This window comes from Sciurus vulgaris (assembly GCF_902686455.1).
Source record: "Sciurus vulgaris genome assembly, chromosome: 12".
Classification (NCBI taxonomy): Eukaryota; Metazoa; Chordata; class Mammalia; order Rodentia; family Sciuridae; genus Sciurus; species Sciurus vulgaris.
This window is the reverse complement of record NC_136473.1, coordinates 92,386,621-92,400,843: the sequence shown is the minus strand read 5'-3', so window position 1 is coordinate 92,400,843 and position 14,223 is coordinate 92,386,621. Positions and strand designations below refer to the sequence as shown.

Genomic DNA, 14,223 nt, shown 5'->3' with positions numbered 1-14,223 from the left:
ATACTAATTTTTAATAGCAGTTATTATTTTATTTGATCACAGAAATTACACATAATCATTGTACAAAATCCATAGAACTTTCCACTGGGGGTAATGTAAACATTTAGATGTATTACTTCTAATTTTTGATTGGACATGTACATATGCTAAAAATATAATGTAAAGCAAAATAGTTTGGCCCCTATTTGCTCTTTTCACATTTCTGGGGTTTTGTTTGTTTGATTTTGTTGTTTTTTTTTTTTTCTTTTTACTAAACTTTGAAAAGTTGCTGAAGGAATTTTTCGTAATAGGGAAAGTTCTTTTAAATAAAATGACATTTAATACCACTAAAATTATTTGGATTTTCAATTTTATGAGCAAGTGAATTAAGTTCCTTAATTTTATATTCTAATTATATCAATTTAAGGCTATGTGGTCAAGATTTCTGAGAATTTCAAAATGTAGGCATATATTGATTTTATTAAGAGTTTTAAAATTTGGGGGAGGGCATTAGAACAAAAACTAATTGCATAAATATTCAAGGATTATTTGATAAGAAAAACTCATGCTAATTGTACTGTACTCTACAAATTAATACAATTGTACTAAATTTCATACTCCAATTATCTGTCTTACCACAGTGACACTGCTTTTTGTTGTAGTCTGCTTCATTCATGAAGAATAAGAATGGTAAATTGCAGTTTCATGTGACACATTGTATCATGTATTATTTAGTACACGGTATTATATGGCAATTAAGAATTTAATCATCTTTTTACTTTTATGTTATGTATAATTTTGTTTTAGGTAGCATTGTTATATGTGGCATATTCAAAAATTTGAACCTGTTTATAATACTTGGAGCTTGAAATACATTTATTGCATTAATTATATCTTCAGTTTCCTTGAAGTCATCTTTTTTCAAGTTTTCTATTTCTGACCTTTTCATCATTTTAGATCTCTTTAATGTTAGTTTTTATTTGTGGCAGGAAATTTTAAGATATAGATGACACCTTTCAATATATACACAGTTGCGTCCCTTACAATTTGCATAACATTATACAAAAATCTTTTTCTACTCCCTCTCTTAAAATTTACAGTTTAATTTTGACTTTCATTTTTAGGTTTTTTCAATCTCTAACAAGACACATATTCTAGGTATTTACTTATACCTAGATATGAACTCATAGATCCAGGTTAGTTTAACTTAGTCACTACTTTCCATGCCAATATTGTCTCTTCCACGAAAATATATTTTAACATTCTCATGTTATTTTACAATATTTGCAGTTTTACACCAAACTCTGTGCAATAGTTTTAGTGTGAATTTTATTTCTATTATTGCATTTTATTTTATTTGCTTTATTACCATATCTAACCTATGTCCTTTCTACCTTTCAAATAATTCTTGCCCTACCATCTCTTCTGTTTCTATAGATGTCACAATTTCTTACAACCTATTGAGAAAACCAAGTGTGCATGTATGCTTAATGTTTGTTCATGAGGGTGTTAGGGGAAGGGAATACAAAGAGGTAAGCTCCTTCATTGAGTTTTAAAGTAACCACTTTTTCATTTCATTCTGCCATTTTAAAAGAGTGTCCCTTTCTTCCTTCAGTAAACAACTTTCCCATACAATGTGACAATCATACTGTGACATACAACAAGTTCACTTGTGCTATTACTTTTTTTATTTTATTTATGTCACATGGTATAAAAAAAGAGTCTATCAATGCTAAATCTTGCTAAGAATCAGAGTGCATGGGTCAACCTCACCTCTGCACTTCGGTTTGCTGAAGAATGTGCAGATGTGTGGTGTTTCAGACTTATTGTCAATGTGTATCTGAGGCAGGATTTTCCCTGACACGGATCCCACTGGCAGAACAAGATCATTCTACATTGCTGGCTCTTGCTTTTTGTTCCGAATTTACACCTGAAAGTCCTTCTCATTGATTTATAATCATCAATATCAGTACTCACATATCCTCCTAGGGTTGCCAGATTTAGCAAATAAAAATATATGGCAAATTGTTAAATTAGAACTTTAGTAAACAATGTGGTTTTTAGTGTAAGTACATCCCACATTTTCAGGGACATACTCTTTGGACCACTCCTCTTTGAACCATATTCTTCTTCTTGTAGTACTATCTGCAAATGTGGTGGGAGAGAGAGATCACTTACGCTATGGACATATCACAAAGTCAGGGCCTGCAGTAGAGAGAGGGCTGCATAGTTTCTACCAGGCACCAACTCTGCATTTCTGAGTAGCTAATGGTGATGACGTGGCTTCCTACTGTACTGGAGGTGAGTACCACCCTTGTTCAGACTCGTCAACTTCTTTTAGCATAAGCATGAAAATATGTTTTGCTAATCACTGACCTGTATTTACTGAAATGCCTCCCTTTTGGCAGGAAGTTGTATACCAATCTCAATTTTCTGTGTTAAGTTTTCATTTTCCATTCTGTGAAATTACAGTATATTATAAAGGAATTTTGAGTGCTTGTGTCAAGAATTTTTATTAGAGGACATTTTAAACCAGAATCCCAGTGGTTTTATTTTTAAAATGTATAAATTCATAAAGGATCTTTTAATAAATACATCCTTAAACTTATTATTTATGGTAGTATTAATAAATGTTTATCCAATTCATGTTCATGATGAAGAATAACTATCAATCATATGTGGTACATAGAAAACCCTTTCAAAATTTAGAGGCAGAAAACAAAGTTTCAATTACGTGATTCACAACCAAGAATATATATTAGATAAGAGGATTTTACTTACTGATACAAAACTATCAACACATGGGAACATAAAAATTAGTGCAGTGGATGTGTTTCTTAAGTATCAGGATATTTCACACCCAAGATAAACTCAATTTTCTATAGCTCTTCTTTTGTTTTGGCAATTATGATCAGATTATTATGGAATTTAAGTTCAGGTATGTGTGTACATGTATGTATATGTGTTTGTAAAATAACCAAATTATAAATATGTTTTATATTTTACAAGTTGTATGCTGCTTTGTAGCATACATTATTTAAAATCTCTGAATTTTGACTTTTCAAGATTGGTAAAATAATACCATGACATATAGTAAAAATCACATATAAAAATATAAGGTCTTCGTATACAACATGCAACAAATATATTATTTTACAATGAATTCATTTATACAGACTAAAAAGTATGGGCATATGTTGCTTTTAAAATTGAGCATTCCATAGAATTTTTAAGAAGACTTTAAAAAGATCAAATATAGATATTAAATTTGGACACATTTCAAAAGCAAGAATTAATGCAATGAACTTAAGGACTACAATCTTTTGAGTCTAAGATTATGATATGTATTTAGTGTTTAACTTTTGATTTTTTATTTTGAAAATTTTTTTAGTTGTTGATGGACCTTTATTTTTCACTTATTTGTATGTGGTACTGAGCATCAAACCCAGTGCCTCACACATGCTACAACCCCAGCCCTAGTGTCCAACTTTTTAAATGGTGAAATATAAAATCCATATGGATAATTATCTAAACTATATACTTTTAGAGTCTAAAGAACACCAACATAACCATCATCCCATTTAAGGAATTCAATGTTGTTATTACCTTAGAAGAACCTCATCTTTCCCCTAAAATCCCATATAAGTTAAGCAGTCTTGACTTTGGTTATATGCATGTCCTTGCTTTCCTTTAAGTTTTACTAAGCATCTTTTACCATGCATATCTGAACAGTATAATTTAGTTCTGCCTGTTTTGTGAACCTGAAATAAATAAAATCATATTATATATAATTTTGTTCTTCACTTGACTTTCTGTTTCTGAGATTCAACATGCTGCTACTGGTACCTATATCCATACTTAATATATCTGAATTGAGTGCTACTTTTTAATGCTTAATACCTTGTATTTTAGAAAACCCTTAAGTATCCCAATATCATAATGGTACTTTGTTTTCTTCCAGAAACAATATTTTTCATCTTTCCTCTATAGATCTTTATTCCATACAAAACAGATTCACATATATGGTATGAGGAAGGGATCCAATTTCTGTTTTCCTTTATGTAGATATCCCTAAGGAAGAAGGATTCATTCCAAAATTCACATCATATATAAAGTGGCCATATATATGAATATCTTTTCTAGGCTTCTAGCATATCTTATCCTTATCAAATCATCTTTAAAATACATTTCTTTCGGAGAACATAATTGCAAAAACCAATGAATCATAACATTTCTCTCAATTGTCTTCTATTTTCACCCAAGTAGGCAGGATTCTTTGAAAAATTACTCTGAGCAAGCAAGCTAAATAATGTAGTAATACCACATATTTGCAGTTATTTTGAAAAATGATAAGAAAATCATCATCTTATTTTCATGATTTACTTGCATTAGTGGTTAACCAAAGGATGTAGAACGTAAGGAAAGAAAAAAAAATTATGTGACTATATCTAAAGATTTACCTATGTAACTATTTATTTTATGGAAATATAAATTGCTAAGCTATGACCTAAGCATTCACTTCAGTGGTTTAAGTTATCTGTATCTAAGTTTGAGTCACTAAAAAATGATTATTTTGTCTAACACTCTGTAACTTATTAAAAGGATGAAAATTTACACATATGGCCTAGAGACAATTACACATATACCATTTGGGCTCACTACACAAGGGAGTTTCTATACCATAACTGTAAACATAAGTTCCTATTTATTGAGAACAAAATGTAGCCCTATACTATGCTTCTGAGAGAGAAAATTTTTCCAAGCATAGCTAAATATGAGAATACTTTCATTTTTCTCTTGAATGCCTAATTCTTAGGATCTATTATCAGTCTCTAAGTAAGAGATTTGAATAGATATCTGAGACCCAGTATGTGATATTTGACAACAACAGGAATATTAATGTTCATACTATAGATCCTTTAATTCTGTGATCTACCAATAACTTAGTCATTTCTTACTTGATAATGCAGTTTCAGAAGAAACACCCGAAAATAGTTTAGATACACATGATTTTAAAAATATAAACATAAGCCCTATTTGTTGGCCAAAATGTACTTCCCTGAAAAAGATGAAAAAAAGTTTAAATCTTATCCCTATAATTCTAGTAATCTTTGATGATTGTGATCTTACTGTTTTATGTTTGTGATGAAAAGTATTTGCTGGAAAAGGTAATGGATGAAGAAAGACAACTGAAGGAGATTTGACCTAATTATTTTAACAGGCTTAATATGTTTCACAGTCATAACTAATGTCTGTCAGATATGATGTCAATTTAATATGCCACATGGAGGAGTTTCTGATAGTAATAACAACCACTAACAGAATTTTGATGACATTAGGAAATTACACATTATTTTTTGAAAAGGTAAGTCAAGCACTTAAATGTGAAAAATATTGTTTCCATCTATGTGTCCTAAATATTTATCAATTCCATATCTGTATTTTAAGGCACAGATTTATGAAAGACAGTCTCCAATAATTTTTTGAAGAACAATAAAAGTCCAAAATAAGAACAAACCTAGAAATGTATACTAATTCCAGGATTTGAGACTCTAGCCACTCAAAATAAGGTTAACTGCTTGAGAAAAAAAATTTGAATTCATTTTATTTTACAGTTAGGCAAAAAACCATCTCTGGACCTTAAGAAAATACCAGTTGGACAAATGAAATACCTCATTTTATCAAGTCTAAAGGAACCCTAATGATTAGATTATATTGTTCATTTTATAGCAACCACCAGTGATCATAATATCATTAGAAATGTTTAAAAGGCTTCATTAGAAGTTACAGCCCAGCTGGGGGTAGAAGGGAATATCTTAATCCACTATTTACAGTTGTACTTAATATCCATACATGTTTGGTTAAGCTTCCTGGGTGAGAGGAAGGATGGAAGTGTGGAGCTAATGAGGGCTTTAGGAAGAGAGTCCCACAGGGGCTAAACAGGATAGACAAGCCTCGCAGACAAATCCCAAATCATTTTTTTAATTATCTTTTACTACAGTAATTCAAATAATTCCTTTTTTATTCAGTCCATAACCTCTAGAAACATGTCAAACCACGTTTGCAACTCACAGCTGATAGACCAATAAGCCAGCCATAGCCATCACACATAAGACAACATCTCAGACCTCAGAAAGAGATGCCAATAAATCATGCAGACTTGCTCTGCAATCAGTCTGTTTGACAGATTGTTAAAAATACTCTTGCAGAATGCTGAAATATAAGACATTCATGCAATCTTAAATTCAAGTAACTTTATACAGTCTGTAAAGAGAAGCTTACTAAAACCACTGAACACACACACACAAATGAAGGGACCACAAATCAATATAGTTACTGTTTCTGCTAACTTTAGAAAAAAAATCTTTAGTATTTGTCATTTAAATTTTTTAAATTTTGAGTAAGTCTTTTTTTTCTTTTTTCCTTTTTAGACAAACAAAAGTGTTTTGGACACACAAAATAAGAAATTTCTTATATTTAAAAAGGATGGCAATAATTGCCTGAGGCTGCATGGAAATGGTTCAGCACACTGTGTCTTCTGTACATATCAATTGCTAATAGGATTGATAAATTTCTCACAATGATGAATAAAAGACGACATACAGACTGAAGCACAGTGCCCTCTGGTGCACATACAACATAAAATAAAATATTTATGTAACAGTATCTGCATAGATACAGACACACACACACAGAAAAAAAAAAAAAAAAAAAAAAAAAAAAACCAGCAAAACAAAATTTCCTTCTATATAAATGCCAAACCAGTAACTGGGAATTGTAAACTTCTACCACTAAGAACTAATTCAAAGCTATAACTGGACATAAAACATTCTTTATGGCAAAGATCAATACAATCTAATTCACTCAGGTAACCACTTGTACACTCCTTTAATGGATTCACTGGGTTTTGCAGAAGAAGGTAGCCTTTGTTTGATTTAATATCTGACTTCTTCTGTAAAACTTATTTAGATTTCAAACATGGAGGAGTAATAAATGTTAAACATCACCTAATCCCTTTCTTTCTTTGGTCTTTGCCATCATGTCCTGCTCATCTATTTCTTTTCATTCATTCCATTGCTGTTTCCTATGAATTCTGAATACACAATTATTTTTCAGGAAAAAAATGAGTGACTAGTAGAAGACAGATTATCCTTTGGCCTGAGATAGATAACACAACATGACATAAGGTAGAAAGGAAAAGCAATTCAAGAAAATTCATTTTAAATTTTTGGACATTTAAAATGAGAAACTCAGCATCAAAATATATTGGCATTTACTATAAGACAGTGTAGCATTCTAAAATTTGGGGAGTGTACCCAAGTGGTCACCATTACCTAATTTTCCTTATAGATGTCACTTCTAAAAGAAATATTTTAAATAGTGAGAAAACATTACTATGGTGCATAGTCAATAATAACCCTTCTGTAACTTTCCCTTAAGAAACTTTATTTACACACAACTTTCAAGGATGATATCTCTGTAATTGCTTTCCCTTTGCTTCATACCTGTATATCTTGTATCTTGTGCTAAATCCCTGCCGGCTTCTGTCCACAAAATCTGTGTATTCCTGTGAGCGATGGAAGGGTCCCTTATCAGAGAGGAGCCAGTCGAAGGGGCTTGTGGCATGCTGATCCGAAACAGCAGCAACTGCTAAAACCCAGCAATGAAGACTCAGTGCTATCCACTCCCATAGAGCCATCAGAGAGAACAATTCAGCACCAGCTCTGCTCCGCCATATCATGCTTCCACTGGGGATTTAGAGCCTTCATTCTCTTAGCTTTCCCTCAACACCTAGACAAAATACACAGGCAATTAGTTAGCCCCTGGAAGGTTCTTTTCTATCAGTTAAGGTGCTGAAGTGGCTAGTTTTATTCTTTTTCTTTCTTTTTTTTTTTTTTTTTGAGTCTAATGTAATTGTTTTAAATTAGATAATAACATGTGAATAAGAAGCAAACTAAAACAACTTATTTTTTCAGAGCTATGTATTTTAATACTTGTGTCCTTTTTATATTAATGAAAAAATAAGTTACTGTATCATAACAATGCCATCCAGTGGATCTTTAAAACCTATTGAGCAACAATCAGAACTTTCAATTAATATTCTTCTTTTTTGCATAAATGTTTTATAAAATTGGATTACTTTGAAATAATATATTTAAATATCTAATTAATTTTTTGTAAATTTTAAAAGTATTATGTTTAATTGTTCATTTTACAATTATTTTAGGGAAATACATTAGAAATTATTTAATGTCATTAATGTAATTTCCAATATTTAGATAAACTTGATTCTAAGAGTACATTAACATGCAAATATGTGTTCATATGTATGTATAGCTATAAATCTAGATACAGAGATAAATAGGTATAGATAGAGAAGTAGATAAATGTGTGAATATTTGTGTTAGAGTGGATGAAGCAGGTGGAAGTTTGCCTACAACTTTTTGTTCATTATTCTCTTGGAACAAATTATTTCCCTAATTATTTAAGCTGAATCATAATTAAATTATTGCTAGGTCCTTTAATAGATTTAAATGTGCAGAGTTTCTTAGTCATAAAGTAAACAGTAGTACCTGAAAAATTATTATGCATACATAAATTAAAGCAATCTAAATTATTCATAAACTATGAAACCACATTCATTATATTACAACCATCCAAAAATAATGTAGCAAGTGGTATGACCCCAATGTGTAATCCCAGTGTGTTATGGTGTAAATAAATTTATGCAAAGCTGTCAATGCAATGCCTAGATACATGAAAGATTCTAGAAATATTTGAATTCAATTTTCCTTTCCTTCCTCATCAATCATTTAAAATAACATCATTCATAACAGATACAACTATGGAGGAGATCCTTTCTGCCTAATGAGAAAGTTCTAGTTATGATAGTTTTGACATGATCTTTACAGTACAACCAAATTCACCATATTAACAAATATTTTAGCTATAATAGCTACCAAGCTTCTCTAGTGTTTAGGTAAGGACACTAATAGTTTTAATTTTCTACTGTATTCTTATACTTTTTAATTTAATTCTAAATTGTTTTGATATAAGATGTATGCAGCAATAATTTTGTAATATAATATTTCAAAATAATCATGTGAGTGACTTAGGCCATCAGATTCATAATCTTATCAACTACAAAATTAAAGGGACAATATCCACATTATCTATGAGTTCCCCAATCATACGAATTACTGTGATGCGGCATTAAAGAAATACCTTCTTTTGGAAACAACATAGAAAGTCTTATACACGAAGATGTTTTTAAAAGTGATTTATCATAAGGATTTTGGAATAGAAGTTGTGAGGGTTTGAACTGCCTTCATTGTGTACAAGGAGTTATCAAATAAGGCAGCTCACAATTTTCAATTCTCCTAAATAAAATCAATTTTCAACATATCATTCTTCTTATATGGGAACTATATCATTTAACTTTATATTATTTTAGTTTATTTACACTCATAAATCAAGAATTATTCATATGTGTAATTATATATCATAATCTCCCCATGACCAACAAATTTTGCTCATCTTTCTTAAGCACACATACATTTTTATTCTGTTAATCAATAAATATTGCTCATTTTTCTTGAACACACACATTCTTATTTTAATACTCAAAAACATTCAAGCTAGCAAAATTTAATTATTGTTACAAAAAGTTATATTTCCTTGATTCCAATAAGGATCATTTTTATTTCACACAGAAAGAATAATTTTTTCAAAGACTGCTTGTTTTAAGTATTTATTTCATATATAGTCTTAAAGAAGATAGTTTTCACTGAATGAGTCATACCATTTAATACAGCTTTCTCATTAGCAAACATACTTGTGCAGAAGAATATTGCTGAAAAAATAAATGTAAACAAGAATTACCTAATTTTAATTTTTTTGAAAATAAATCATATTTTCTTCAAATACATCAACAAGCAATATAGCAAGTTTTTAACATCAGGAGATGGTTTATATAGTGATTAAAAGATTGAGCTCTAGAGTCAGACTGCCTGTGTTAAGTTCCCAACCCTCTGCCAACTAGATGTTTGACCTCCAACAAATTGCTTAACTTCTTTTGTGCCTCGAATTCCTAGGCTGTCACAGAGGATCACCTCATCAGTCTGTTACAAAGATTAAATATTTTAATATTTATGAAGCACGTAGACTAGTATCTAGCATGTGATAAAGACATGTAGCAAGTTTTTCAAATCAAATTTCATGTATAAAAATAGGATACAATTGACCTAAAATCCTGTAATTTTTCTATATATAATTAACTTGAATCCCACTTCTATTGTCTTCTTTACAATTGTGTTCATCCTGTTCTATGGTGTTCAGATTGCCCTATATTTCTAAATAACTTTTATTGCTATATATTTAGGGTATATAACATGATGTTGTAAAATACAGACATATAGTAACATGGTTACTAGGAACAAAATAGTATATCTATCTGTCATCTTATATATAATAATAGATATAATATATATTAATATAATGTTAATATAATATAATGATATATCTATAATATAATATTAATATATATTAATATAAAATATGTCAGATTTCCCCTTTTTAATATGTAGAAGATGGCTTTTCCATCTTCTTAAATTATGTGTTAGGAACTACCTAAAAATACAACTAATAAAACTGTTACTATTAGGTTTTCATTATTTCTGTATTTTCTATTTCTGATCTGGATACATATTATCACTTAGGTTCTAAAATGAATCTTTCTGAAAGGAATGCTCCTTAATACATGAAAATATCAATCCTGTTCAAATTTAAGGTAATTTTTGACATGTTTCAATATCTGTTTACAAGGTTTTGTGAAAGAGATTTATAATTTGGGCACAATGATACATGCCTATAATTCCAGGTATTCAGGATGGTGAGGCAGGAGGATAGCCAGCTGCAGGAGAGCCTGAGCGATTTAAAAAGACCCTGTCTCAAAGTTAACACCAAAAAGGGCTGGCAATGTGTAGCTCAGTGGTAAAGTGCTCCTTGATTCAACCACCAGTACCAAGAAAAGAAAAAAAAAAAATTATAACAACCAAAATAAGATATTTCACAATAGTTCTACTAAAGTAGCCTTTGAGAATTTTCCTTGAAAAATTACAAAGCAGGGAGATGGAATTCATAAGGGAAGGATGTAGGCTTGCAGTCATCCAAAGGATAAGTGAACTCAATTTTCACTAACAAATGGCTTAATTACCTGGTTTGTTACAAAAGAAAGGAAAGATACACTTGAATGACAGAAGTAGTGATTAGAATTCATCTGTGTCCAAGAAAGTGTCCAGATATTTGGAGATCACCACTGTGGTAAAGACCTAAAGCAGATACATTGCTAAGGATGAAAAAAAATCACATGGTCCAATAAAAGAAAATAAAAATTATTAAGCTAATGAAGGAATTCATCATATATTCTCCCTATATTGTAGGGATAAATGTAAAATCGTCTTGGATTCACTACCACTGAAAATTACCTAAGTGGCCAACCAAGAAATGACAATGAATGATACTTACTGAAATATGTAGAGTATATTTTATGTGAAAGAGAAGAATAAAAGACTTTGAAGAACAAAACATTAAAAACAAACTACTAATCAGGATTTATGTTTATAATGTGGTATTTAATCAAAAAGTGTACTGATAAAGTTTTTTCACAAAATAAAAGCAGAAAATATTGAAATACCTGTTTAAAAATGGATACTTAGTACATAGGTTACTCATAGAAAAAAATTTCTTCTCACAAAAAAATCCACTGTGAAGATTGCTTTTTGATACAAGTTTATTTGTGAAAAATCAAATTCTTGGCAGAAAGATAATGCATCAAAATGATACCATATTATTTAACTTACATGAATATAGATAATATATAATAAATATTCTACTAAGCAACAATCATTCTTCCTCACTAGCTGTAATTCTACTATAAAACAGCAGTGCAATACTTTTAGCAAAAATACTGACAGAACAGAATATGTAATTAAAGTTATTAAAATTTAAAATGTACAAGTGTTTCCTATATCACAAGTAAATTCCCAGGATAGTTGAAACTAAAAAATAAAAGTTAATGTTAGGAATCACTGAGACTTTATATTCTTTAGATTGGTAGGTCATGCCATAGTGCCTCATCTTAGAACATAAGGTCTTGTCATCCATTATCTAGTTGGATATTTGATGCTAATCATTACTATTTGTTATATAATTAACATGGCAAACTGTATTTCTTCTTTTGTGTTTGTGTTTTTACTAATTTTTGCTCATTTCCAGAATTTTTTCTCAGGGAATAAAACCCACTCAAGAACTTGAATATGGCAATCAACAAACATATGAAAAAATGTTCAACATCTCTAGTAATAAGAGAAATGCAAATCAAAACCACCCTAAGATTCCATCTCACCCCAATTAGAATGGCAATTATCAAAAATACAAGCAACAACAGGTGTAGGCGAGGATGTGGGGAAAAAGGTACACTCATACATTGCTGGTGGGGCTGCAAATTAGTGCACTCTGGAAAGCAGTGTGGAGATTCCTTAGAAAACTTGGAATGGAACCACCATTTGACCCAGCTATCCCACTCCTTGGCCTATACCCAAAGGACTTAAAATCAGCATACTACAGAGATACAGCCACATCAATGTTCATAGCTGCTCAATTCACAATAGCCAGATTGTGGAACCAACCTAGATGCCCTTCAATTGATGAATGGATAAAGAAACTGTGGTATATATATATACAATGGAATATTACTCATCCATAAAGAATGATAAAATTATGGCATTTGCAGGCAAATGGATGAAATTGAAGAATATCATGCTAAGTGAGATAAGCCAATCTCAAAAAACCAAAGGAAGAATGATCTCTCTGATAGGCGGATGATGACACATAATGGGGGGTGGGAGGGGTTAGTGTTAGGGTTAGGATTACGGTTAGGAAGGGGGACAAGAATGGAGGAAGGAAGGACTGTATAGAGGGAAAAGAGGGGTGGGAGGTGTGGGGGGGGAAGGGAAAAAATAACAGAATGAATCAAACAACATTACCCTATGTAAATTTATGATTACACAAATGGTATGCCTTTGCTCCATGTACAAACAGAAACAACATGTATCCCATTTGTTTACAATAAAAAAATAACTTGAATATGAAAAGTTTCATAACTGCATCAAATACATTTTTTTTTATTTCAAAGAATGTAAAACACATGGAAAAGTTAAAAGATGCAGTAAACACATATTCTTCAGCTAGATTTACCAATTATTTACAATTTATTGCATAATTTTTTGTCTCCCCACCCTGAATCAATTTTTCATGGTAGGCAAAGTTGGAAAGAAAATTGACATACACAAGTCATACACCAATTCTCAAAATCCTTGTCCTTTTCTTTGGTACCGGGGATTGAACCCAGCAATGCTTAATCAATGAGCCACATCCCCAGCCCTTCCTCAGCGACTGGGATTACAGGCATTTGCCACCATGTCCAGCTCAAAAATCCTTGTTTTGAGCAAGCACTACCCTGCTCAACAAAATATTGCATTACCTTAATGCTAATATTGAAATTAGTAAATATAAAATGATAAATATTTAAAATAAATTCTACACTACCCCAAATTACTATATTTATCTTAGAATCCACACTTTTCTAAATAATTTAGTAGAATATGCATCACTCTATTAAATATAATCATTAGAATAATTTTATCATCTTATTACTCTAAAATAAAAAATAATTATATGTAACATATGGTAATTATTATATATATTCAAATAAACACTGGCTCTGAAATAAGTTTCTATTAAATGTATCATTGCATAAGTAAATGAATGGTGGAGGAGTTAAAATATCTTCTTAACTATAAATCTTCACTAGTTTTCCAGGTAGTCATTGTTTCAATTCCACCTTGACAGAAAGAATGATATAGAAAATCAGAATAAAAGGGTAGTTCTGGGTTGATGATGTATCTCAGTGGTAAAGTGATTGACTAGTTTGCAGGAAGTGCTGGGTTTGAGTCCTAGCACCATTAAAAGAAATAAAGAAACAAGGTACATCTATTCATCACCTATAATGTGCAAATTCCTGTGAGAAGTTTTTTTAATTTCGAGGTGGACCACATATACGAATAGTACACCTTCTGACCTTAGGATTTTACTGCCAACTGAAGAAGGCCATATTCAGACAGAATGCACTGGCTATGACCTTCCGTGTTAGAAACCTATGTCTTTATTTGCTAAAATTCAATG

The 14,223-nt window shown here is 30.8% G+C and overlaps 1 protein-coding gene across 3 annotated transcripts in view; it reads right to left on the bottom strand.

The window, feature by feature from the left end:
* BRINP3 (BMP/retinoic acid inducible neural specific 3) overlaps window positions 1–14,223 on the bottom strand; it is a 392,892-nt gene that overhangs the window by 361,703 nt on the left and 16,966 nt on the right. For all 3 annotated transcript variants that reach the window (XM_079107246.1, XM_079107247.1, XM_079107245.1), the window contains one exon: window positions 7,485–7,770. In XM_079107246.1, the coding sequence (XP_078963372.1) occupies window positions 7,485–7,720 (236 nt within the window). In that variant the 5' untranslated portion in view covers window positions 7,721–7,770. The remainder of the gene's footprint in view (window positions 1–7,484; window positions 7,771–14,223) is intronic.